Below are 27,923 nucleotides of genomic sequence, written 5' to 3'. Positions count from 1 at the left end.
TGTGATCTGCTTGTGTCTGTCTTCTCTACTGTGAGTTCCTTGAAGACAGGAGTAATGTCTTACAGTCTGAACGTCCTCTGGACTTGATATAGAGTACCATATCCCATCGTGGCTCAAGCATTATTTGGTGAACGAATGAATGAGTCAATAAACAAATGATATTGCTGCTAAAGTTTCCATGCCTCTGGAGTCCCTGGAACCTTAGCTGCCCTCCAGAAAATTATGTCTCACACTGAGGTTTGTGGGCCACTGGTGGCCCTTAAACGCCTTCTTTGGAATCACTGTGTTGACTGTGCATTGTTCTGAGAAACACAGCAAGGCAGAAGTAGAGAAAGTTTTAATCAGATTTTCTGAGTAGCCTTTGAATCATAGCACAACCTCCTCTAAACCTAATGCCCTTTCCACTAGAAAGAAACAAAACAGCGCATTAACTTTTTGGCCTTTGCAACCACACAGCAGTCCGAACCACACACCCGACACAGTTGCTTCCCCAGCTGTCGCAGACCTGTATATGCCAAGACTGAGATGAGAGTCCTGGGGCCAGAGGGTCAATGTAATTGAGTTAAGTGTGTGTGATAGGATGAGCAGCACATGCAATATTCAAAGCAGCACATGCAATATTCAAAGCAGCACACTTCAAGTGCCTACCTGCAGGCTCTCTTGTTTTCCCAGCTCACTGGTACCTTACTTCTTAATGACTCCTACCTGCCAGAGGGCTGTTTCTATTTCCAGGAGGCTGACAGGCTCTAAACACACACCTGGAATCATCAGCAATCACCAGCTTATGATAAATTAAAAATGCAACACCATCTAATCCAATCCAAACTCTGATTCCTGGAGGCAAACTCTGTGCAGAGCACAGTGTGATTCTGCTGCAAAATACATGATGTGACTCAGCCACCACCAAAGAGCATGCATTTGGGGGGGCGGGGGGGGATTTTAATATAGTTCTTAGCATTTATTGAGCTCCTATTAGATGTCAGGAGACGGGCTCTATTAATATTATTGTACTCCTTGCAGTAACTCCAAGATGAGCTATCACTGTCTATTCTTTACACATGTGAGTACCGAGTCTCATAGAAGTGGAAAAAAAAAAAAAAAAAAAGAGTGGCGAGATGTCACATAGGAGAAAAGAGAAAAGATTTAAATCCAAGTCTGTAATGACAAAACATGTTCCTTCTGCTTTGCCACTTTCTCTCTCTCTCTCTTTCTCTCTCTCTCTCTTTTAATATATTTTATTGTTGTTTTTTTACAGAGAGGAAGGGAGCGGGATAGAGAGTTAGAAACATCAATGAGAGAGAAACGTCGATCAGCTGCCTCCTGCACACCCCCTACTGGGGATATGCCCGCAACCAAGGTACATGCCCTTGACCGGAATCGAACGCGGGACCCTTCAGTCCGCAGGCTGACGCTCTATCCACTGAGCCAAACCGGTTAGGGCACCACTTGCTCTCTTAACAATGATAAAATTAATGACACCTTCTCTCTCCCTGCATTGTCAAATGTCTCAGAGAAGTTGACTTTCTCCACTGGGTTCATTTCCTACTTCCGGCTTTCTCTTTAATCTAGTGCTGTCTGATTTCTGGTCCTTCTGTGGATTGAATTGTGTTGCTGTATAATTTGTATGTTGAAGGTCTAACCTCCCAATATGACTATATTTGAAGATATGGCCTTTAAGGAGGTCAAGTTAAATGAGGGCATAAGGATGGGACCCTAATCCAATGCAACTGGTGTCTTTATAAAGATGAGAGAAAGAGAAAGAGACAGACCTGGGATACACATGCATAGGGAAAAGCCGCGAAAACACAGCAAGAAGGCAGCCATCTCAAGCCACTGGCAGAGGTCTCAGGAAAAGAAACCTGTGGGCTCCTTGATTTTGGACTTTATGTCCCAGAACCATGAGAAAATACCTTTCTCTTGGTTACACCACCAGTCTATGGCATTTTGTTCTGGCAGCCTGAGCAAACTTGGAACTGGATTCAAATGACACACAATAAGAATAAAAGCAGGTCTTGATATTCACCAAGTTTGCCCAGTGAGTGCTGGGCAACTTGTTAGTCAATCATATTATTTATTCTTTACCATGATCATTAAAGAAGTGATTATCATCCCCAATCTACAGATGAGGCTTGGGGATTCTAAGTGGCTTGCTCAAGGTCAGGTGGCTGGTTAGTAATGAAGCAGACAAGGACTCTAATCTTTCTAAGCACTTGACTGAGATTGTTAATAAAAACCACCATCCTATAGAGAGCTTTTGTTCCAAGCCTGGCTGTATATTATCTCATTCTGATACTGACAACAATTCTGTGAGGTAGTTGTTATTGCCCTTATTTTACAAAGAATAAACTGGGACTCAATGAACTTGAACAACTTACTCAAGGTCACACAGCTAGTAAGTGACAGAGCTGGGATTTAATCCCTGTTTTGTTTTGTTTTTTGACACCAAAGATTGTGAGTTTAGTCAACATGCTATATGAGATAGAAACAGTTATATATATTTTGGTCTAAAAGCCTGGGGGATAAAAGAATTGAAATCACAAACCAGGTGGCCACTGAACCCCAACTCCTCAGGGGAAACATGCCAGCCATCTTGATCACCATGATAGTAGTCAATGATGTGCTGATCAGAAAAAGTAGAATAAGGTGTGGAAATGATGAAATCTCAGACTGGAAAGAACATGAAAGGTTGTTTGCTCGTCCTCATTTTATCGCTGAGAAATGTTAAGTTCCAGGAGGCTGAGGGGTTTGTCTGGAATGAAAACCAGCACCATGTGGGACGCTGGCCTCTTGAATCATCTCCAGGCCTCGGTTAACACATACCTCGATGCGTTGCTAATTCCAGTGCTGCCTTTGCATCCTGAGATAATCTGAATACAAATAGTATTTTAATGCATGCATCTTCTAAGAGATTTCATTTTAATCAGACAATAAATTCCCAAACCCAGACCCCTTGAGCTTCCTGGCTGTCTCCTTTTGTTCTTTGCACCTTAGATTTAAGTCTCTATGTCTGAGTCAACAGTTCTCTTAGGCCATGACACAGTTGGGCTAGAAATTAGAATTCAAATCATTTGGGAACAACATAATGAGTTTCAAAAATAGTAATCTTTCTCCCCTTTCTCACAACTTTTCTTAAAATACAGTAGAATCTTATTACAGCCCAACTCATAATTATGTGCACTTTTCTCTATCTGAGGTCAAGCCATACCCTCCAGAACACAGCTACAGAACATCTTTCTTTATAAACAAACATGAATGTGAGGCCTGTGGTCCTAATACACATTTTTATAAGCAAGGCCTGTAATGCTAAAATAAAACCATTTTATGAAAAAAAAAAATCAGATTTTTAAAATGAAAGTGGTTCAGTACACAGGTCAGGCACACAGAATCGAGTCCTTGCCTTATCATGTCATAACACTGTGAGGCCATTGCCTCCATGGCTTCTGCTAGGATCTGACAGACTACTGGCTCCACTGGTCCAACAGCATCTAAAAGCGCTCAATAAAAAATGTGAAACAAATGCATAACTACTTGAAGCACCCCAACCACGCCACCTTGTATTTATAAGGAGGTCCATTTCTCAATAAAACATGACCCTTCTTAAAAAAAATCTATCCATTTTTCATTATAAAAAGATTATAGGTAGTATAACTTTAAAATTCTATTTGAGCTAAAATTGATTTGTCTGAGCCAAAGATTCAGCCAGCTTGACTTACATTGCTTTATCTCATTTATAAAAAAACCCTCTGAGTCTTTACTCCTACTGTTGACCCTTTCTTAAATTGCTTTAATAGTGACTTGATCAGAATGACAATTACGTCATGATGAGAACAACTACCTTCTAATGATATGTTACATGTTATTATTTAGAAGTGGGGTCTAGTGGCAGGTATCAGAGAAGAGTTTGACGACTTTCACTCCAGACTTTAGCTTCATACTAAACAATACTGTAGGATTCTTGATTACAGCACCGGAAACTACTCCTGAGAAAGCTATATATATAAAGAGGTAATATGCTAATTGGTCCTAACGGTGTCCCAGTCACAACCATTCAACAGGCTGCGTGTGCACAGGAGCTGGTGGGCAGGGATGGGGGCAGGGACTTGTGCCACTGGGACATGAGGCTGCCGCCGGGGGCAGCCCCCCAAGTGGAGGCGTGCGCAGGCCCACTGCGCTGCCTGGCCTGGAGGGGGGCTTCAGGACGGGCCGTGGCGCGCCCCCCCACCCCCCACCTCCGTGCATGAATTTCATGCATCAGGCCTCTAGTCCTATATAATAAAAGGGTAATATGCAAATAGACCCAATGATAGAACGACTGATTGCTATGATGCACACTGACCACCAGGGGGCAGATGCTCAATGCAGGAGCTGTCCCCTGATGGTCAGTGGGAGCGCCTCTCAACCACAAGCTGGGCTCATGGCTGGCGAGCACAGCAGCAGTGGCAGGAGCCTCTCCCGCCTCCGTGGCAGCACTAAGGATGTCTGACTGCGGATGTCGTGCACCGGGCCTCTAGTTCTGAAATAAGAAGATGTTCAATGTTCAGTATGACACATCAGGACAAAGATGAAGTTGCCTGGAGAAAGATTTCCAAAGCCATTTTACATGACATGCAATTTTCCCCCTCCCTTCCTTTCTACACCAAAATCTTGTACAGCCATATACTCAGAATGTCCCATTCCTTAGTCCCACCCCCAGCGATGCTCAAATGGTTTGGCATTATAATCAATTGAGGAAAGAGATTTTTGAGGGTTAAGGAATTTGCTCAAGCGTGCACAGCTATACAGCTGATAAGTGGGGGAGCTGGGATTGGACACAAACATGTCTTTCCTCTTCCTGTTCTTATATTTGACTTCTCTGGATGGAGAATTTAGACCTGGGCCAGGCTCTGGCAGTAACTCTTTTTTTAAAATATAATACATTTTTATTGATTATAGACAGAGGAAGGGAGAGGGAGAGAGGTATAGAAACATCAATGATGAGAGGGAATCGCTGAGCCATGCTGGCCAGCATGGAAGCAACTCTCGAAACTCTGCCAACTTCAAATGTTTTACTCTCAACTCTTCTTATCTTCACAACCACTCACCTATCCACCCTCCAGGAGCTATTTTCAGCCACATGGAAGGTGTACGAGCAGTTAACTCCAAGTTGTTGGCGCACAGGTCATGAGTAGAAAGCAACCCATCCATCAAAACACTGTGGAGTCCTACCACTGCCCAGACCACCCAGACCAACTGGGACCCCTCCAATTTCTGTCACTCAAACATGTGTTTCTTTAACTCTGACCCTAAAAATATGCCAGGACCAAAAAAGCCCTTTATCATTGTACTTTATCCTATTTAATATTCATATATCACATGGAAAATGAAAAGTACTTTGAAAACAGCCAATTATTTTGAATGTGTTAGAGGTGTTTGTTGGCAATGACCTTGCAATTTCTATTCCAGGAGAACCTATTATTTTACAATGTTGTGATTTAATTCAAACAGTTATAAAATATAACTACTCAGAAGAAAATTGCTCACAGCATATATGAATGCATTGTATCTACCTTATTTATAAACATTAATTACTATTTACACAGCTTAGATTTTAAAATATAATCACCTATTGGAATGATTATTATTAGCATTATCCATATTATTACAAGTCATGAAGAGTCCCTTATAAAAGAGGTATTATTTTATAGGTGGTAGGGTCCTACTTGCTTTTTGGTAAGTGAGGGAAATAAACATTATTTGCCAGTCATACACAGAGAGAAAATCTACAGTAAAAATGCTGGGGTGAGGGCACAAGGAAACTAGAAATGTGATTGAACTTGCACACAGAGACAGACTAAAAAGATTGATATTCTAAGATATTCTTGTTGTCAGGAAAGGCAACAGCTGAGAGGAACTATGATCAAAGAGAAAAATTTAAAAAGTAGTGAAACATGAAGTCAGGTAAAGAAAGATAGCCTGTGATACTACACTAAAGGAACAATGCCCTAACAGTAGAGCTTCTCTTGAATTTTGATAGACTTTCTCCTGTTTGTCCTAAAAATGTAATAATATTAGCAAACCACCCTTCATAGCATTTGATCTGTGTAAGCATTTTACAGACATTAACTCATAAAGTTCCCATGAGCACACTGTATTATGTTCTAAAGATGAAGACACTGGCACAGAGAGAGTAAGTAACTTGTCCACGGTCACACAGTACCACAGTCAGTCTGAAGTCTGGTTCCAGGGTTCACGGGCTTGTTCATGGCTGCAACCTCACCACCAAGATTAATGTATCCCGTGTGGCAGGTATTGATAAAAATGTGTCAAAAGACTAAATGACTTGGGCTTGAGTTTCAGCTCTGCCTTATAATTTGGGACAAGTCACTTAAAACCGCAAATCTTTAATCCCCTCAATTGTTAAATGGTGATCATAATGGCACCTGAATAATTCCGAAGATTAAATAGAATCCGTATGTAAAGGATTTTGCATAGTGTATGGTGCACCATCAGAATCCATACGCATGCTTTCTGCTATTATTATTGAGCTTTTGCCACCTCTGCTCACCTAAAGCATTGATTGACTTTACCCTGCCACTGAGCTCAATGAAACATGATTTTTATTACCTTCAGGAACACTCACTGGAGAATGTGCCACCTCTAAGCAGACTCAGGGAACACAAAACGTACTGTGGAGTTGTTTTTCTACCCCAAGTCTCCAAGGAAAATGTTTGCTAAAAGGTGAATAAGGTTTCTTCTGTCAGTTATTCTCCAGAACTTGCTGTCTTGTTCTTTTTTTTTTTTTTCCTCTGAAACTTTATAAGCAAAGATGGGCCAGTGTTCCCTGAAAGGGCTTCTGCCCACCACGCTTGCAGCTCTAGATCCCCTGGCAAAAAAAGCAATTTGGAAGTAAGACGGTTAAACTTTAACCCTGCAATCTAAGCAGTTAACAGAGCAATTTTATAGACCTGGTGGGGTGTAAAATTGAGTCTGCTTAAAGTGTTAGGCTCCTGTGTCAGTGTATAAAGGACACCAGCAGAAATTGGCCTTGCTTCTGTTAATGCTTAGCCCAAATATTACTCTTCAGGTCAAAGCAAGTGGACAACAGGTATTTATGACTCCTACTGGGAACTGCACAAGTGACCAATTATGAAATCATCTATAAGAGACAAAAGAAACAGAGAAAGCTTTTTAAATCTAAACTTCTAGCCCTAGCTGGTTTGGCCTGCGGACTGAAGGGTCCCAGGTTCAATTCTGGTCAAGGGCACATGCCCAGGTTGTGGGCTCGATCCCCAATAGGGGGCATGCAGAGGCAGCCAATCAATGATTATCTTGCATCATTGATGTTTCTATCTCTCTATCCCTCTCTCTTCCTCTCTGAAATCCATAAAAATATATTTAAAAAACACACACACTAATCTTCATTATGAAAAATAAAATAAAATAAAATAAAATAAATCTAAACCTCTATGTAGCTTTTTATAAGTAGTCATCACTCTATCCCTTTTGGACCAAATTAGCAATTAAAAAACATAGTGAAAAAAATCAAGTGGGAAGAAAAAAGATTTCATCACACAGGTAACCTGAACAAAAAAGGTACAAAACTGACAATAAAGCTTGCTTCTGGGAATGGCTTGTGTTCTTCAGACACTTTAAACCATGTCTAAAATCAAATGATCACCTCTTCTTAACTTTCATGGCCTTCTCTGTTCCTCGTCTTGCTTAATGCACCCGTATCCCATGGTGGAATCAGTAGGTAGGCTTTCTATCTTTCACTCAGTACCACCAATTGCTCCTCACCTTCACCATGTGTTTCAAGTCCTTCTTCTCCCTTCTATGACCACCCCCTTACATTGAGGCATTTGCCCTCTTCTCTAGACAGGAAAGTCTATGGTGAAGACCCAACAGAGTAATTGTGGCATTATCCTGAGGTGAAACCACTCCTTCGACACAGAGTCATTGTGAGGTCTTGGGTTAGTGATTTCATTTCATTGTTTAGTTCTCTCATTTAAGTGCAGATTTCATGATTTATTATTGTGTCATATTCTCATGCTGAGTTTCAGTTGGTTCCTTGATTCAGAAATCAATACCCAGCTGGCTTTTGCTGACAGTTTTGACACCCTGTTCATGTCTTGTATTAAACATTACTCTTGATTCTTTGCTAGTCTTTTCTCTGACTTCAAGTTCACCATCAACTCTTCGAAGGTAGGACTTGTGTCCAGCTCCCTTGACTCTTGGCTAACTCTAGCCATCTCAAAACCCAAACAAAAAAGGATACATTCCTCATTTTGAACCAGTAATCAACCTTCTGGGCATACATATATCCAAAGGAAATAACAGTATATCAAAATGATATCTGCACTCCCTTGCTCATTGCAGAAATATTCACAAAAGCTAAGATATAGAAATAACCTAAGTGTCCATCAAGAGATGTATGGGATAAAGAAAACTTGGTATAGATATTCAATGGAATGTTATTCAGCGATGAGAAAGAAGGAAATCTGGCGGTTTGTGGCAATAACATGGAACTTGAGGACATTATGCTAAGTTAAATAAGCCAGACAGAGAAAGACAAATACTTTATATTACTTATATATGGAATATTTAAAAGTCAAATAAAAAAGTCAAATTCATAGAAACAGAGAATGAAAAAGGGGTTGCCAAGGACTGGGCGTGGGTGGGAGGGGAGGGAGGGAATAGGGCAAGACTGGACAAACTTTCAGCTATAAGATAAATAAGGTTTGAGGAGCTAATGTAGAACATGGTGACTGTATTTGATAACACTGTGTTGTATAATCGAAATTTTCTAAGATAGTAAAATTTAAATATCCTACCCCTCCATAAAAAAAAAAACAAAAACACAACACCTCACACTAAATAAATGTGAAGTGATGGATGTGTTAAGTAACTAAATGATGGAAATCCTTGCAGTTTGTTAAATGAAGGCTATAATTCCTGTGATGTGCTATTCTCCCAGAAACTTTATGAGGATGATATAAGATAATCAAGAGAAATATCACTAAATATCTTACAATTTTATATGTCAAATAACTCAATAAAGCTGAAATAGAAATAAAAAAATACAAGTGTTGGGTAATTCCCCATCACCTCAGCCTTTACTGCAGAGCAAGGTCCAGACTGATGTTGGCACCAAGGACCTACAAACTCTGGTCCCAGCACACCTTTTCAGCCTTCTCCTCCCTACTTCTTATTCTTTTTGTCTTAAGCTTTATCTTTTCAGGTACCTAGAATATTCCTCCTGCTTTTTCTGTCTCCAGTGAAATGATGATTCTTCTCCAAAGAACACTGCTGAAATAGTCTCTCTGTGAAATGCACTGAGGAGAGTCAGTCTCACATCTGTGGCTATAGGAGTCATGATCATCATGGTATAGAATAATAGCAATGGCAGCCAACATTTAGGGACCACTTATTAGCCAGTCACTGTTGTAAACACTTCACATGCTCATTTGAACTTTCGGGTGAACATATAATATTGGCTACTATTATTTCCACTGTACACATAAGGCAATGGAAACTCAGGAAGGGTAAGAAACTTACCTGAGGTTTCTATAGCTAGTCCCAGAACTGGGGTTTGGACCAAATAGGCTAATCCAGCCGTGGGCAAACTACGGCCCGCGTTTGAAATGAATAAAACTATTGAAAAAAAAGACCGTACCCTTTTATGTAATGATGTTTACTTTGAATTTATATTATTTCACACAAACACTCCATCCATGCTTTTGTTCCGGCCCTCCGGTCCAGTTTAAGAACCCATTGTGGCCCTCGAGTCAAAAAGTTTGCCCACCCCTGCAATCCCAACATTATCGCTCTTAACTTTGTAACTCTTTACCTCTCTAGCATTGCCTCTCACAGCATTTTTCTTAAATTTGTTATATGTGAGTGATCTTTATATATGTCTGTTTATTTCAGTACCAGGTCAGCCGTCAGATGTCATGGCCTATGTGTTCCCCTGTTCCGGGCACTATTACTTTTCACATAGTTCTCCATAAATATCTTCTGTATCTACATGAAATCTACTAAACCTGCCAACAGGACATGGCTGTCCTGGGGTTCCTGCCTCTGGCTTTCCTATACCAAGACTCACTCATGATTTAATGAAGATTCCTGGTAGATACATGATAGACCAGGAACTAAAAAGAAAAGCCCATCTTCCTATTTGTCACTAAACAGCTATGCAACTTCGAACAAGCCACTCATGCTCTCCTTTTTTCAGTTTGTTAAATGAAGGCTATAGTTCCTGTGATGTGTTATTCTCCCAGAAGCTTTATGAGGATGATATAAGATAATCAAGAGAAATAATTTTAAAGCCTGTAACATCCCATACAAAGGGAAGGGGCAACTATTCTAATTATTACAACACAAGTTTACAGTAAGTGACAGGCTGGTTGGTATTAAAACAGGATTAAGTAGAGTTTCCAATTTTACCACTTGCTGCCTTCCATGAGCAGTGAAGTACCAGGAACAAGGGAAATTAAATGCTAGCTTTGGAACATCCACTGCCCCAGCCAGAAATAACTAATGCCACCTCAATATTCCTGCAAGGTTAGATCTAGGAGATGAGGCACAGCCTGCACTTTTCATTTGTACATGATCAAACTGAGGTCAGAATACAATCTCTTTGGACAATATGGGCTTCGCAAGGGTGCCCTATGTTGAGTAGGTAGGTGGAAAAAAAAAAAATATATATATATATATATATATATATATATATATATATATATATATTTTTTGTAAAACTGACCAAAACATTGAATGTAACTAGAGAACTAGTAAAAGTACACACACTCTGCCCCTGCCCCCACACCTCTTACTAATGAGGTGATTCAGGCAAGAGAATTAGCCTCTCATCCCTCAGTTGCCTATTTTGTAAAATGTGAATAATAAAGAGTGTCCATTTTATAGGACTATTTTTAGGATAAAAATAAATTAAACTGTGCAAAGCACTTATTTTTTTATTTTTTAAAGACTGTTAAAAATGATTTTTTTTTTAGAGAGAGAGGAAGAGAAAGGGAGGGAGAGAGAAACATTGGTGTGAGAGCAGAACATCCATCAGCTACTTCCTGTATGTCTTCTATTGGGGATTGAGCCTGCCCTGACCAGGAATCAAACCAGACAATGCCCTACCACTGAACCACACTGGCCAGGGCATATGCAAAGCACTTAGAACTGTACCAGCCACATAGTAAGTGTTAGATGCTTATTAAATAAGTAAAAATAACATCTGAAAATTCTGACAAAATTTTTTAGCTCATACAGATGATAAAGTTGAAGGACCTTGTTTCATACATGCAAATTAAGTTTATAAACCCTCGCAGGCTATGTTTCTGTTCATCCAAAAAATTTCCTGACTAGATGCCCAGGTCAGAGCTTTTAGCTAACGTCACTAAGGAGTTAGCATGAGATTAATTCATTGTCAGAAGGCTAAATATTTTTTTATAAACTTCCTGGAGGTTACTGTTGTATTTTTAATTGGCAGCATGTTGGCAGTTCAAGTTATTTTTTTGAAAATAAATCCAACAGCCACATGCTGATGGCTTCTCAGCCAAGAAAGGCATCTAAAACTTTCATGATCAATAAGCTGCCAGGAAACAAAACACTGAAATGTTATGCTGGGTTTGACACCAAAAACCTGAAGTAGAATTAGGAAATTATGTTTTGCAATTATACAAGGCAATATGATGATGGTGGCTTATGGGTTATGAGCAGTCTAGCTTTATAATAACCTTGTTGCATTTGCTCTTCTATGTCTGCTCAAATCAACAACAAAAACCCTGGAGTAAGGCTTTAATTTGGTGAATCAAGTATTTTGACTGAATGAGGGCACTGAGATGCTACTGGGTAAATCCTATATAATAAAAGCCTAATATGCTGTGTCTAGTCGACCAGTCAGCCATTCAACCAATCAAAGTGTAATACGCTAATGATATGCTAAGGCCGTTCAACTGCACGCTATGACATGCACTGACCAGCAGGGGGCAGATGCTCTGACCAGTAGGTTAGCTTGCTGCTAGGGTCCAGCTGATTGGGACTGAGCAAGATGAGCTGGACACACCCTGGAGTCTCCTGCTGTCCCTCCCCAGCTGGCCAACCTACCGCATCTCTCCCTGGCCCTGATCATGCACCGGTGGGGTCCCTTGGCCTGGCCTGTACCCTCTCGCAATCTGGGAGCCCTTGGGGGATGTTGGAGAGCTGGTCTTGGCCCGATCCCACAGGCCACGCTGAGGGACCCCACTGATGCATGAATTCATGTACTGGGCCTCTAGTGTTATTATAAAGCAAATTTAAATTAAAATACACACACACACACACACACACACACACTCAACTGTTTATTTATTATTATTATTATTTTTGCATTTATTCCTTACCATTATCTAGTAAGTAATCTTTGGTCACCATCATGTCCCTTGGATAAATAGGGAAAGAACTGGGCATGGAGAAAAAAGGTGGATTACTCAGTTAGTGAATGGGGAGATATAGCCACAGATTTGACAGCGCTTATTTTTAAAGAAAAAGCATTTGTGCTCACATAGAGAAGAGTAGCTAGGAATTTCTTGATTCTAAGCCATTCATGAAATAGCTAGTTAAATTCCTTAATCCTGTATCTACTCAAAGTCAATATATATATGTGTGAGCCAGCTGTCAGCCTCCAAGATTTCATGGAATTGGGAACAAATATCTTACAAGAAGAGCAGTGTGACTGGCTCTGAGAACTGTCACTGGTCCTATAGATCCCCAACTTCTGGTTCATAAGACAACAGAATGTGAGGCGATCTCTATGGGTGTAACCTGCACTCCTATCCATTGGGTTTGGCCAATGGGAAATACCGACAGAAGATCAAGAAGGAGGACAATAAAGAGTTTGTGGTATTGATTCTTTGGGATCCCTCCTTGGTGGCATGGAGTTGATAGTAGCTGTATTCCTCTTCCAAAGGCCAGAGTCCCTGCTGGGGAGACGTCTATGATAGTTATAGCTATAGCTATGGTTTTCTTCATCTTCTGGTAAGCAACAGTCTAGAAATGATAACATTCACTCCAGCCGGTTACAAATAATCCCTTCATTAATTTACCCTCCATTGCCCCATCTAAGTGGACCTTGTGTTTCCTGCCTGGACCCTGACTGATCGTAAATCATAGAATTTCAGTTTTGAAAAGTACTGGACTTGGAGTTCAGTTTCTCATCCTAGATTTTTTTATTATTTTATTTTGAGAATCAAAATCTGGGGACAGTGAAATCAGGAAGGGCTTAGGATAAAAGGAACAACAGGAGAGACTAGGTGTGGCTGCTTCAGGTCACTGGTAAGTCAGAGAAAAGGGGGCCTTGGAGACAGGCTCAGGGTGTTAGCCTAGGAGGAATGGCCACTGCCCATTGCTCCCCTGGTTGCAAGCCTTGTGGGGTCCCTTAGAGTTTAGGAGTTGTGTGCTTGTGAGGGAGGAAGAGCCTAGATTTTTTTTTATAGCTCTGTGATTTTGAGCAAATTATTTCCCTTCTCTGGGTATCCATTTTCTCATATATAAAATAGGCTATCCTATATAATAAAAGCCTAATATGCAAATTGTCCCCTTAGGCGGTCGTTTGACCAGGAGACTGGGAGTTTGACTGCTCGCTATGATGTGCACTGACCACCAGGGGGTGGCGTGGAACACCACGCGTCGTTGATGCGCTGCAACCTCTTGCAGGCTACCTGGGGGCAGGGGTAATGGGGACGGATATGCGGTGAGAGTGCAGGGTGTCCACTGAGCTTGCTCTCACTCCCCTTGTTGCCCTCCCCCAGGATGTCTGGGCTCGCACGCCAAGGAAGCCCCTGAGAGGAGCCCGTCCCGCACCCGTGCTGCATCTTCTGGGTGAGCCGGGCTGCAACTGTTGAGACCGCAGGGGCAGGTAGGGCTCCCCGCAGGAGCCAGTCTGCAAGGCCGGCCAGGAGAGAGTGTGCTGCCGTGCGGCACCACTGGGAGGCCCAGAGGCCAACGCTGCACTCCAGCCTGTGGTATACGTCCGTCCGCGCTTACTGCATCTCCGTGTGGGGACTTGGGTGCTGCGAATCAGGCAGAGGGGGGTGAAGGGGGGTGCGTGGGGACCCAGGGGCCCAGGTGCTGCCCAGGCCCAGAGGTCAGCTGGGACATTCCCTTCCACGCCAGACACTTGCACTTGCGCTTCAATTGCTGGCCAGGCCTAGGGACCATACCTGTGCCTGAATTTTGTGCACCGGGCCTCTAGTATTCTTTATATAGGCTGTTATTATTGTTGTTGCTACACTAGGTATGATACTCATAGCATGTAAAATATGATGACTTTTTGCTTAGAACAGTGGTTCTCAATCTGTGGGTCACGACCCCTTTGGGGGTCGAATGACCCTTTCACAGGGGTCGCCTAAATACATCCTGCATATCAGATATTTACATTACGATTCATAACGGTAGCAAAATTACAGTTATGAAATAGCAATGAAAATAATTTTATGGTTGGGGGTCACCACAACATGAGGAACTGTATTAAAGGGTTGTGGCATTAGGAAGGTTGAGAACCACTGGCTTAGAAGTATCTAATCCAATAGATCTCTCTATGTGGCAACCCCATGAAACTGGCCTTCGCTCTCTTTTGAAAATTTTTCAGTAAGGATTATTCTATTGATATGACAGTCCCATATCTTGCAGCTTTTCAATAAGAGTATCTGTATCATAAGACTAAGGGGGCCTCTATGTGTTTTATTCCAATTTCTAGTTGTGTAATTCTGCACAAATTGTTGTAGCATCTTGAGGCCAAAGTTGCCTCAAGTGTGAAATGGATGTAAGTTTTACTTTCCCTGAGGCAGAGGGCCAAACCTATGCTTTTCCACAATCCTTCCCAATGTGAAGATCTGTGATTCACATTATGAAAAAGAGCTACAATTAGATGTCCAAAGGCATATGCTGAGTACATAAATATAGGATTAAGGATTTTAACTAGTTATTTCAGGAATGGTTTTATTATCAAGAAATCCCTAGCTACTCTACTCTGTGTGAGCACACATATTTTTTCTTTAAAATATAAATGTTAATCTGTGTTAAGGCTATAACTCCTCACTGAATAACTGAGTAATTTACATTATCTTCCCATGCCCCAGCTCAGCCTGATAAAATGGTGCAGACAGCAGGCTCCGTTGTCAGAATCCCAGCTCTGATAATGGGAAAGTTGTCTGACTGGTCTGTGGCTCAGTTTTCTGAGCTGTTGTGTGGGGAAGACAATATGCCTTCCTCAGGAGGGAGTATCAATTTAACTGAGTCAATGCTTGTCATATATTCATACTCATGCTGTTTCATGTGCCAAGTGCTTTGCATAAATGATCTTGTTCAGACCCCACAACAACCCATTTTTCTGATGATCACAATGGCCCTTCCTTCTGCACTCTGAATAAACTATGTGACTTTCCTCCTTAGAATCTTGTCACTTGCTGTTTCCTCTTCCTTGGAACTGCCTCTCCAGGTCCTCACATTACTGACCTCCTCTTGTTTTAGGGTCTCAAATAGTCAAATACAATTTACAATAACAATACAATGTAATATTATGTTTGCCATTGAAAATGACTTTACAGATTCTTTAATAACAAGGCTAATATTGATAAAAGTATGCAATGTAATAAAGGATAAAAACTAGGTATAGCCTGGCCAGCATGGCTCAGTGATTAAGCGTTGACCTATGAACCAGGAGGTCATGGTTTGATTCCCGTTCAAGGCATATGCCTGGGTTGCAGGCTGGATCCGCAGTGTGGGGCATGTGGGAGGCAGCCGATCAATGATTCCCTCTCATCATTGATGTTTCTATCTCTCTCTACTTCTCCCTTCCTCCCTGAAATTATAAAAATATATTTAAAAATCCCAAACTTGGTATAGATGAGATCTCGCTGATACACACACAGAAATAAAAAAAGACGTCCATACCTATTTGTTGATACTTCAAGGGAGAGGGGTATAGCAGGACTACGAGTGTGTTGTGTGCTGTGAGTGTGGTGTGTATATGTGTGTGTATGTGACTTCTCATCCATTTTGCACTTTCCAAATTTCCTGCCATGAACTTGAGTAACTGTTTTAAATAAACCATTCATCTTCCCATACCCCAAGGGGAAGGAGGAGGAGCAGGAAGAGAAGAAAACTATTCTGTGGAAGAAAGTGTTGACACTGAAGAGTACTCTCAAGGGCAGGAGTACGGTAGAAGTGAAAGGGAAGGCTTATTTGAGTTCACTGTAAGGAAGGATGCCCCTTAAAGCTGGCTGACACTAATGGGTGGCTTTCTGAAGAAGCTGGACTGCTCCCTGGTGAAGCAGGAGTCTGTCTGGGAACTGGATATGGCTACAAGTCTTTCCTATGCTCTCTCCAAACTCTCAGGTTCTTGATTGTGGGAATCTAAGTGCTCCATAGTTTAGGGGAGTGTAGGCTTTTCTGCAGGAAATGTTTTGTTGTTGTTGTTGTTATTTGCATAATATTGATAAATCTCACATTTCCTGCCAAGAGGAATGAAAGTTCTTTTTTTCAATCTGCCTTCCTGGAATAAGAAAATGAAATTTAGGGTGAATATTGGCCCTGTATGGAACTCACTTTCAGCCCCTAGCTTTGGAGCTGCATGGGATCTGGTTTAGAATATTTCCTCAGCCCCCCTGCAGGTCATTCAAGCCTGGAACTAGCCCAGTCAGGCCTCCCCTCCCCTAGGGTTCTCTGTGTGTGGTCCAGCATGCAGCCCTGTGGGCCCATGCCTTTCCTCCTGGAGGCCCTGGGTCCTTGGCCACTCCGGTACCACCTGCCTTGTGCCTCGTGTACTCATATCATCTTTTGAGTTTGTGTCCAACCACTTAGGGCCCAGATCATAAATAGGGATCTAATAAAATCACTATTGTAAAGTAACATAACAATGGAATTCATGTCTTCTCTTTTCCAAGGAACTTACTTCCACATACTGCGGTTTTCTTGTGATGGGTAGCTAATGGGGAAAGTGGTGGCTACTGCAGGCAGGAGTTTTATTTCTGCAGACCATTTGGAGTTCACACATTGGCGGCCATGTCTAGTGTTGGTTCACCATCAACCAGTTTCATGAACTCCCATTTTTATAAAAATAGCTTTTGGAGTCCTTCTGCTCATTTTTTTAAAATCTTTTTTTTTCAAGAACTGTTCTGACATCTTCCTCATATCTGCTTGGAAATTGCAGTGTACTCACTCATTTGTGTACTTTACCAAATATTGGAGCAAGAGGCATGCCCAAGAGGACTGGGTGATTTTGTTCTTCCCTAAGTAAATATAGTGATCCATTTGAAGTTACATTTCACCTGTCTGCTTTGTACAAATGACTGTATTTTTGGTAAATATCTGGTCCATTGGCAATTTTGACTCTAGCTTGAAAGGATAAAAGCAAAGGCTCTCACAGCCCACATTTGCTGACAAATTGTGGCAATAAAAAGATCTGCAGCTTCAGTATCATGCAGGACTAGGTTTTGGAGTAATTCTTCATGATGGCCTTCTGGGTTGTTGATGACATGTCATGTTTTGTTTTTGAGATGGTGTGCATGTGTTCAATGAAGGAAAAAAGTCAAAGCAAAGTTTCTCAACCATATTCTATTATTTTTTGTCCATTTAGTTATTACTCATAAAAGTAATTTTGTCCTGTCCCCTCTCTCCACAGAATGTCCTAGTAGGACAGATCTTTTTCAAAGCTGTTTTGTGTACTGTTCTCTCTCCTAGCACAAGGACAGGACCTGGCATATAATAAATATATGTTGAATGACTAAGTGAATTAATTAAATCTTATTATCATGATATATTATGGCCAGAGGCTAAGACCAACAGTAGTTAGCATATTAATGCGATATTCAGCAGGACTGAAAATCAGCATAATATTGCCCTGCTGTTAGCCAAATGGCTCAAGGCAATTCCCTAACCTGATAATCCTTTTACTGTTTACCAAACTTTACCTTTGATATGCCTGTTTGCATTCCTAAAGGGCAAATGTGTATTCAAGTGAATAAAAAGCAGACAGGACTGAGTTTTGAGGGAGCTTCTCCACTAGAGGGAAGTTTTCCGCCTGGCCCCCCATGCTTTCTAAATTCAGATTTCTTGTCTGGTGTATTTATTTGTGCACAGTCCCTTTTTCAGATCCTGAACCCTAGCCGCAAATGGATACGACATTCACATATTACCTTTGGTCAGTGCCACTGAAATGATTTACCATTCTATTCTGGGACTTTTGACTGGAACGTATTGGGTTGTTTGAAGTACTTTACATATTTTCTCCATTTTTGTTGTGGAGATTAGTGAAATTTCAGGGCATTTACATTTTCAAATCATGAATTGAGTCCATCAGTTCCTACAACACGGTGTGGGAGTATATAAAGAGAGTAGGCGAAGACATGGGTTATTCTCATTTTTAGGTTTTTCTTTTCAAATCTATTCCTTATGTTGCCTTAAAGATAATGATTAGCAAGTGAAAACAGAATCATTCAAGTAAATCTTTCAAATGACAAAAGTAAAATTTGATGTCTTTTTTTAACCTTAGATAGAGAATAAAATAAATATCATTGTAAGAGTTAACTGGATTGAAATTTCAATATTGAAACCAGAAATTTAGAATTTTTCTCCTAGCTTCTTAGTGATTTGTTTCCTCACTGGGGAAGAACAACACCTCTGTGTGTCTGACTCCCACTGTTCTTTGATGCTTGAAAAAAAATGTGTTGAAAGAATGTTTGTATACATAGAATATTTGTAACTGTTCATTATGTACAGCATTTTTAAATTTTATTTTAATTTTATTAATCCTCATCCAAGGATATTTTTCCATTGATTTTTAGGGAGAGTGAAAGAGAGGGAAAGACAGAGAGACACAATGATGTGAGAGAAACACATTGTTTGGTTACCTCCTGACCAGGGCCTGGTCTTGGGAGGAGCCTGCAACCAAGGTACATGCCCTTGGCCAGAATCAAATCTGGGACCCTTTGATACTCAGGTTGACACTCTATTCACTGAGCCAAACCAGCTAAGGCTGTACAGCATCTTTTCAAAAATAAATAAAGTGTTTCCCATTAGATATCCTTATTTTGTACTCCTTAAGAATGGCATGAAATTGGAGAAAGAGAAAATGGAGAGTATGCTGGTTAGTCTATGTGTCACGTTGGCTAGGCTATAGAGCCCACTTATTTAATCAAACACTAACCTAAGTGTTACTGTCTAGATATTTTTGTGGATGTGATTAACATCAATAATCCATTGGTTTCAGAAAGTGAGAATACCCTGGATCATGTGGGTGGACCTCATCCAATCAGTTGGACAGACTTAGGCAAAAACAGAAGTTTCCTGTAGAAGGAATTCTGCTCAAGGTTACAGCACCAAACCCTGTCTGAGTTTCCAGCCTGTCAGGCTGACCTATGAACTTTGGACATGCCTGGTCCTACAGTTGTGTGAACCTATCCTTAAAATAAGTCCCTTTATATGTATGTTTGTATCTATATATATATCAGTATATGTGTATATACATGCATTAGTATATGTATATGTATATGTATATGTATATGTATATGTATATGTACATGTATACATATAAATGTATACATATACATATGTATGCATTGGTTCTGTTTTTCTAGAGAACCCTGATTGATACAAGTAGAGAGTGTGCAAAGAAATAAAAAAGTCACATCTGTGTAAATGTTTTTCACTTTATAGTTTTTCTCTAACCTAATGATATTTCTGATGTTTGGCAGTATCTACATTATAGCACCAAGTGCATTAGGGGAGTCAAGAAATTTACAAGGTAAATACACTTTAAAGGGTACAGTGCTCTGTTCACAAGTTAGGCAAGGGGAGCCCAAGAGTTATCTGAGCCTCAGATCAAACAAAAACTTCCAAATGTTTTGAAGCCCAAGCTCCTGTCACCAACACCGCGCTGTCCATCTGCCAATCAGGAAGCGCCTTGAAATGGCACAAAAGTTCCCCTGGGTATTTAGGTAAACACGTGTACATCAATCGAGTTGGTCTTGTGGAATAACATGTATTGATTCTCTTTAGAAGCAGAGAACTGCAATGCATGCAGACCTAAACAAACAACGCAAACATTTTGGGGGAAACAAACGAACAGACAAACTTGCTTTGAACAGCAGGAGACGATGTTTTGGCAGCTGAACAGGGCAAGAGCTTCATGAGCCGCTCTTTGATGCTGCGCTTGGTGCTGTTCTGAGCGTAGAGGAAACCTAGAAGATACCGACAGGTTCCGTTAACGCTGTCCTCCAGGGGAAGCTAGGGTGGGCTGCATGGTCATCAGAGGAAGCCAGCAGGAAGGACCTATACTCAGCCAGCAGCTCAGGCAATCACAGGCAAGTAGGTGGGATTCTAGGAGGGAAAAAAAAAATCTTTCCCCTTTCTGTTGTTCTTATGTTTTAGGTTTTTCTTTCCAAACCTTTTCCTTATGTGACATTAATCATAATGATTAGCAAGTGAAAACAGAATCATGCAAGCATATCTTTTGAGTGACAAGAATTTGGTGGCTTCTTTTGGACCTTAGATTGGAAATAACATCAGTATCATTGAAAGAGTTAACTGGATTGAAATTTCAATATTCAAACCAGCATTAAGGGCCCCATGGCAGTATTCTGTTCTCATTGCTCCTCATCTCTGATTACCAAGGAGAGAGATGCTTTGCATAAATCATTCACACTGCAATCACCTGTTAGTACCTTTGCCTTCCCTGAAAGTGAGAGAATAGATGTCCTTGATATGCAGCGTCATTAGCATAAGATGACAAGCCCAGAGTGAGACAGTCCTTCACATGTCCACATTACTGGATGGAATTATTCAAGCAGAGTAACTCCAAAACAAGCAAGGTGTGTTTGAAACTGTTAACCAGGAATAGACGTGGGGTGTCTGTGACTTCAGAAGATAGTTTGGGAGAACTCAAGAAAAATCATGAGTCACTCAGTGGGCAGGCTCCCCAACACTTGACTGTCCAACTCAGATTCAGCCTGCCTACCCTGCGTGCCCAGAAGCCTGCATCTGCATGTGGATAGATATATTACCTCCCCCATATCAGTTTGTAAAGTGTTGAATATAAAGCGAGAGTAAAGGAAGCAATTTAGTTAAGGTTAGACCAGTGGTCGGCAAACTCATTAGTCAACAGAGCCAAATATCAACAGTACAAAGATTGAAATTTCTTTTGAGAGCCAAATTTTTTCAACTTAAACTATATAGGTAGGTACATTGTTATTAACTTAATTAGGGTGCTCCTAAGACTTTGGAAGAGCCACACTCAAGGGGCCAAAGAGCCGCACGTGGCTCGTGAGCCATAGTTTGCCGACCACGGGGTTAGACTATCTTTATGATATGGGCCTTGCAAATGTATTGCTTGTTGCTTTTGTATTTTATAATAATTTTGATCTCATACTTATAAAAATTCCTGACCAAAAGGCTACTGATCTCTTTCCCTTTGGGGCTGGTTCCAACCCACATTAGTGTTTACTGGCTACAAAACCTGATAGATCTCTTGAATGGGGCATGACAGTAAATTAGTACATAAATCAAATCAGATGATTTTCCCTTAAAAGTCCTTTAAAGCCTTTATGTTGTCCTTCGGAAAAAACCTCACTTGCCACCATATGCCCCTGGCTCCTTCCTCTGACAGCATTTCTCACCACCCTCCCTAGTGCTCCTAATGGGCCATCAACCATTGGCCACACCAAGTTTCTTGCCTTTGTTGGCCTCTCCCCTGCTCTTGACACTGATTTGCTGTAAAATGTCTTATTCACTCAATATCCCAGGTGCTGGTTGAGGGTATGATACATAGGTGGAGATCAATAAATGTCTGGCAAATGAGTGAATAAATTCACTTTTGTTAACAAAAGAAGACCTGATTTCATTTCCTAGATTAGTATCTAGGTAACCTTTTAAACTTGTAAAACAAAGTAAATATGATTCACATATCACAAACTCTTTTTTTAAAACATTGTTTTTAAATATTTTTTTTTTTTTTATTGATTTCAGAAAGGAAGGGAGAGGGAGAGAGAGAGAGAGAGATAGAACATTCACACCGGGGATTGAGCCCATGATCTGGGCATGTGCCCTGACTGGGAATTAAACCATGACCTCCTGGTTCAAAGGTTGATGCTCAACCACTGAGTCATCCGACCAGGCTAACATGGACTTTTTAGTTGGCTTTTTTCTACTACATTTGTGAAGGGCACATCCATCTAAGACATCTAAGAGCCACCTCCTTTTCTCAGGACATCGGGTTTTGCTTTACTCCCCAAGCATGATGCAGTTTCTTCCCTTCAGGTCACTGTAAGCTTCCATTCCACTGTATGGGGAATCTGGTGGGTCCTCCAATGATCAATTTCTAAATGGCCATGCAGCCTTTCAAACTCAGCTCAAATACACTTGGCTCTGGCAAGCTATCCCTATTGTATCCTGACAACTTCCAGAGGAAAGAGAGACCTGCCCCCTCCTCTGCTCTACCTTCTCTATTGTTCCCCAATCATCCCCTATTGTTCTGGATATCACACCCTATTCTGACAAAGAATTAGAGAGAAGGTTCTATCAGCCACCTGCATCAGGAGAGAGCCTTTAGTGTTCTTTTTTAACTCTTACCTAGCTCCTTTGCTTCAGGTTTGACAATCATCCCTGAGACTGACACGTGGCAGACGCTCAAGAAATATTTGTCAGTTGTTTCATTTCCTCCTTTCCCCTCAAATTTTGATACCTGCGGAGCTTACTCTCTATAACCACTTCCTGGACCCCCAGGCCTGACTGTGGGGGAGGAGCTTCCTGCTTTGCAAACACCCCCGGGTGTTAAGGTGACACTTCCTGCCAGCACCCCCTGGGAGGTAACAAGATGTTCTTCTCTGTAGCATCTTTGAAGGGCTCTTTTTGTGGGGGAGGGAGGACCCTTAGAATTTAGGAAGAAAAAGCACCCCTGAGAAAGAAAGGGGGAAGAAAGGTGGTGTGTTCCAGAGAGAGCCCTCTGAACTGCTCTGGAGACTACAAGGTAGGCTGCTGTTTTCAATCACGAGTTAGAAGTCCCAGATTTTAGTCCCTGTCTTTCTGCTTCAAGCTGAGTGACCTTGGACAGGCTATTAAACTTCCTTGGTTCTCTGACTTTTCTTTATAAAACAAAAGGGTTTATTTATAGCAAAGGATCTTAGTTGTCAAAACACAATTTAAAGTCCATTTTAGGCGTATACAGGATGAGGAAAAAGTAGGTTTACAGTTGCTCATATGGAAAATAATACAATAATTAATAAGTAATAATATAAGAATAAACTGCTTCAAATACTCATAATTGTAACCCTATTTTTGTCCCACCCTATATTTAAATAGATATTGTATATGGTTACTACCTTCTTTTTATAGTTTTTCTCTTCAGTGAGATCTCTAACTCCTGGAAGGCTAGATGTGAACATATATAATTTCCTCTCTCTCTCTCTCTCTCTCTCTCTCTCTCTCTCTCTCTGTGCTATCAAATTATTATTATTTTTTTTAATTTGTTTGTTTTCCTTAAAGTGTAGTATTGAGTGTTCATGCACTGTAGTAAAACCACCTAGATTCAGATCTCAGCACTTTATTACCTTGGGTAAGATTGTTTAATCTCTCTTAATCTTTCCTCATCAACAAAATAAATGAGTAATAATAGCTAAAGTTGTTAGAATGAGAGTCTAATGAGATAATATATAAAGCATTTAGGATGACAACTGTTCATAATACACTGTCAATAAATGGTAGATAATATTTTTTTTTCAGTTGAGTATATCACATTTCCTCTTACCTCATGCTATGACCTCTACCTGGAGTGTTGCTTTATCTCCATGTGTGGCCTAGTTCATCCTTGAGATGTCAGTTTGGTAGTCACTTTCTAAAGAAAATCTTACATGATAGGCCAAACTAGTTTATGAACAGCTCTAGTGTATTAGTATGCTTATAGTTCCCCCTATTTCTCCTTTATCACAAATCTAAATCTCCTTTATCTTTATTATCACAAATATAATTAAAATAATTAATGATACAATCATGGATTTGACATATGTCTTCCCTACTGCAATGTAAGATTGAAAATTTCAACTTCCAGACTTTAGAGAATTAATGTTACTGGATGTGCTATCCTGCTCTAAGCAACCGTATAATTAGACAAGCTATGTGAGAAAACTGTTTTCAAGCATTGAACAACAAAAAAATTCTTGCTTTAATTAATCTTACATTAGAGTTGAGGAAGAAAAATAAACAAGAATCAATTGCAAAATATAAAGTTGGGTAGGGGTGAGGTCTAGAGACTTCTGTTTGTGGATGGGTTGGGAGTGGGGTGGGGAAGACTTGTAACTTTAAATATTGTGGCCAGGAAAGGTGTCATTGGAATTATATTTGAGCAAAAATATCTAATGAGATAAGAAAGTTCATTACCTTATTTTGATTATTAGCAAGCAGTACAGAGTATTACATATATTAGTGCTAACATGTATTTGTGGAATAATTAATGATTCATTTATTAAGTTATTCAATTAACATTTTTGACACTTACTATGGACAAAGTAATACTGTAATTATTTGGCTATATAAACTACTGAGTTTAATAATCTATTCACAGATTGCCTTAGAAATTAAAATGACATCAACTCCCTTATCCCTGCGTGTAGAAGTTAAACCAGTCTTCTAGTATATTAGCACTTCAAAAATCATGAAATAGAGTAATATCAAAAAAAAAGAATAAAAAGTAAATGTGTCAATTAACAGGCCACTTTAAATTGTGATGGAAGTGAGTGAAAATGCAATCATTTTTTTTTTTCTATTGGGAAAGGTTTTATCTTACAAAGTCTGAGTCTACTGTAAACATATCAGCCATCAGCATCTCGGTGGCTCCCTATTTCTGACCCTCTGCATCTCATCAGTGGTATATACAAGGGGTAATTTTTCACTGACTGCTTTTCCGGACACACACACACACACACACACACACACACACACACAATGCTGGTTATATGTCAGTGTCAGGTTTCAGTGGTGGGTGATGGGCCATGAATTATGAATTCAAGAAGTAATGCCGAGGGTGATATACGTGGCAATTTCTCCACAATGAGAATCATGCTTATCTTCCTTCTTTTTGCAGCAGAGCTGATAGCAAAACCGAATATTCTCTGTGGCTTTGCATGGGAAGAAAGGCTCTGCTCCATTATTCACAGCCCTGTTCAGCTTCTATCTTGTGCTTTTGAATTATGGACAATGTTTTTCTTCCTAGACCCTAAGCCTGTGGTGCAGGAAAATGGCCAGTAATGTTCCCATGTCCTTCCACGAATCAACAACTATGATAAAATCATTAGGAGTTTCAATGGCCCTGTGATCCCATCTGCGTCTCCTCTGGATCCATGACATGGTAATTCATGAGCAGTGACTTCATGCCGGGGCTGGGAAGTACATTCTTCACTGGTTGCAAATGTGAACTTAGCTGCCAGCATGTCTGTTTTTGCAGTGGGCTTACAGCTCATAAATACGCGGAGGAATTAAAGTGGAATACTGAAAATATTTAATTAACCCCCAATTAGGGCAGAGGAATAGATAAGTGAAGAGAATACATAATGGGGTAGTAGGCTTTGATGAAAACAGATCAGAGTTCATTTTGTATTTTCCAATTTATTCCCGAAGAAACAGGGTCCTAGATAATTTGGAGTTCATACTCTGGTGATAATTCTTGCTGAAAATTGCCGCCCACACTATACTGACTGTTCTTGGACCCGGCAGTCACCCCTTTAAGAAGGATAGCAGCAGGGCTGGTTACTGAAACCATGGGAAAATAGCTACACTTAATTGTGTCACTATGAATTTTGGAGACAGAACGCTGACCTTGCTAATGGACCTGTTTCATTTTGCCTGATTATAAAATTACCTCTTGTAATCTATCAATTAATTAAGAAGGAGGGAACCGAAAGGTGCTTGAGTGCTTGAACTTGCTCCAAATAATCTACAAAATCTAAATGCAAATAGAGTAAATTCAACTCTTCTTAGAACTGCCACTTGAAGACGTGTTTGTCATAAAGCAAGTGCTGATCTGTCTGTCAGCCTCTCAGTCTTGCTCCTCTGTCTTTCTCTCTGTCTCTCTAGCTCTGTGTGCCTCACTCTCTTCCTTGGTCTTTGTCATTTCCTCATCTCTCTGTCTCCCTCGCACTCTCTCTGCATGCCTCTGTCTTGTCCTTCTATGTCTCTGTGTGTCTCTCTCTTTCATCTTCCTCTGTCCTCTGTCTCTGGCTGGCTGGCTGTCTCTGCCTCTGACTCAATCAAGGGTAGGTCCCATTTCATCTGCTTTACTTTTGTGTTGATTGCATGCCTCCTGAAACATTTAGAGAGAACCTTCGTCTGCTGAGGGCAGGATCGTTATTAGCGCTATTGCTGAACAATGACATGACCAAAAGCCACTGTGCTTTCCAGATCAGGACTAGGTGCTTGCCATTGTCCACGTGACTGCCCTGCTCTATGGGCAGAACTAGCCAGGGAACACAGCAGAAAACGACAAGGTAAAAGCACCAGTTTTCTTTGGGAACCTTTAAGAGCCATCATGAAAGCCCAAATTTTCTTTTGTTCCTCTGCAAAATTGACCAAAAGTGCTTACTTATAGGGTGGTACCTTTTGTGTGGGACTTGGGAGATTATCTCAGTAGTTCTCAACCTTCTGGCCCTTTAAATACAGTTCCTCATGTTGTGACCCAACCATAAAATTATTTTCGTTGCTACTTCATAACTGTAATGTTGCTACTGTTATGAATCATAATGTAAATATCTGATATGCAGGATGGTCTTAGGCGACCCCTGTGAAAGGGTCGTTCGACCGTTGAAGGGGTCACGACCCACAGGTTGAGAACCGCTGGATTACCTGGAGGTCCCTATAAGTATGGGGACAAGACCTCCTGGTTTGCCCAGGGCAGTGCTGGTTTTTGATAGTTGTCCTTACATCCTATGTGTTAGCCCCGCTATGTGTGTTCAAAAACGTTCTGGTGTAGATGGCAAATCATATGGTCATGCTATATTAACAACCAGAGTGGTCTGTTCCCACTGAGGAATGTACATTCATTTACTAAATGAATCACACTATAAATAATGTATATTGTGCAACTTCATCACACTATAAATAATGTATATTGTGCAACATCATAAAAAATCCTATTTTAGAAATAGCTATAATTAATAGGAAAAATACAATAGGAAGCTGACATGTGAGCGTTTGCATGCAATTCAATATGATTTTAATATTATTGTGATATTTTTCAGCTTTAATAAAGAAGGACCTCCTAGGATATGTGTCAACCTGGATGAACGTGAGGGCAGTAGGCCAGGTCAAATAAGCCGCTCACCGAAGGATAAATACTGCACCATTCCACTTATACAAGGTATCTAAAATAAGCAAGTTCCACCCGGCTGGTGTTGCTCAGTGGTTGAGCATCGACCCATGAACCAAGAATTCATTGGTTCGATTCTTGGTCAAGGCACATGCCCAGGTTTCAGGTTTGATCCCCAGTACAGGGCATGCAGGAGGCAGCTAATCGATGTTTCTATTTCTCTATCCCTCTCCCTTCCTCTCTAAAACAAACAAACAAACAAACAAACAAAAAACATTAAAAAATAAAATAAGCAAATTCCTAGAAGCAGAGATTAGAATGGTGGTTGCCTGGGGCTGGGGGCAGGGGAAAAGGGGAGATGTTCGCTGGGTATAAATTTTCAGGTTTGCAGGATGAGTAAGTGCTAGAGATCTGCTCTGCCATGTGGTGCCTGTAGTTACCCACACTGTACTGTGCATTTAAAAATGTGTTGAGAGTCGATCTCATGTTAAATATTCTTACCAGCATGAAACAATGTAAGTAATTTGGGGCACATTAATTGTGACATTAGTGGAAAAACTTGCAGGTTTGTATTAAAAAAAACAACAAACAGATTTGAATCTGAGCTCTGCCA

The 27,923-nt window shown here is 40.6% G+C and overlaps 1 protein-coding gene across 5 annotated transcripts in view; it reads right to left on the bottom strand.

The window, feature by feature from the left end:
* Positions 1–27,923, bottom strand: part of KCNIP4 (potassium voltage-gated channel interacting protein 4) — a 954,817-nt gene that overhangs the window by 90,196 nt on the left and 836,698 nt on the right. Inside the window, exon 2 of one of the 5 annotated variants that reach the window (XM_081083172.1) lies at positions 20,096–20,201. The exons of 3 other annotated variants lie outside the window; for them this stretch is intronic. In XM_081083172.1, coding sequence (XP_080939298.1) covers positions 20,096–20,201 — 106 coding nt within the window. The remainder of the gene's footprint in view (positions 1–20,095; positions 20,202–27,923) is intronic. One more of the 5 variants, XM_081083173.1, reaches the window with a different exon arrangement.

The sequence above is a fragment of the Myotis nattereri genome, assembly GCF_964212035.1.
Source record: "Myotis nattereri genome assembly, chromosome: 1".
Taxonomy (NCBI): domain Eukaryota; kingdom Metazoa; phylum Chordata; class Mammalia; order Chiroptera; family Vespertilionidae; genus Myotis; species Myotis nattereri.
This window is presented reverse-complemented; position numbering and strand designations above follow the sequence as displayed.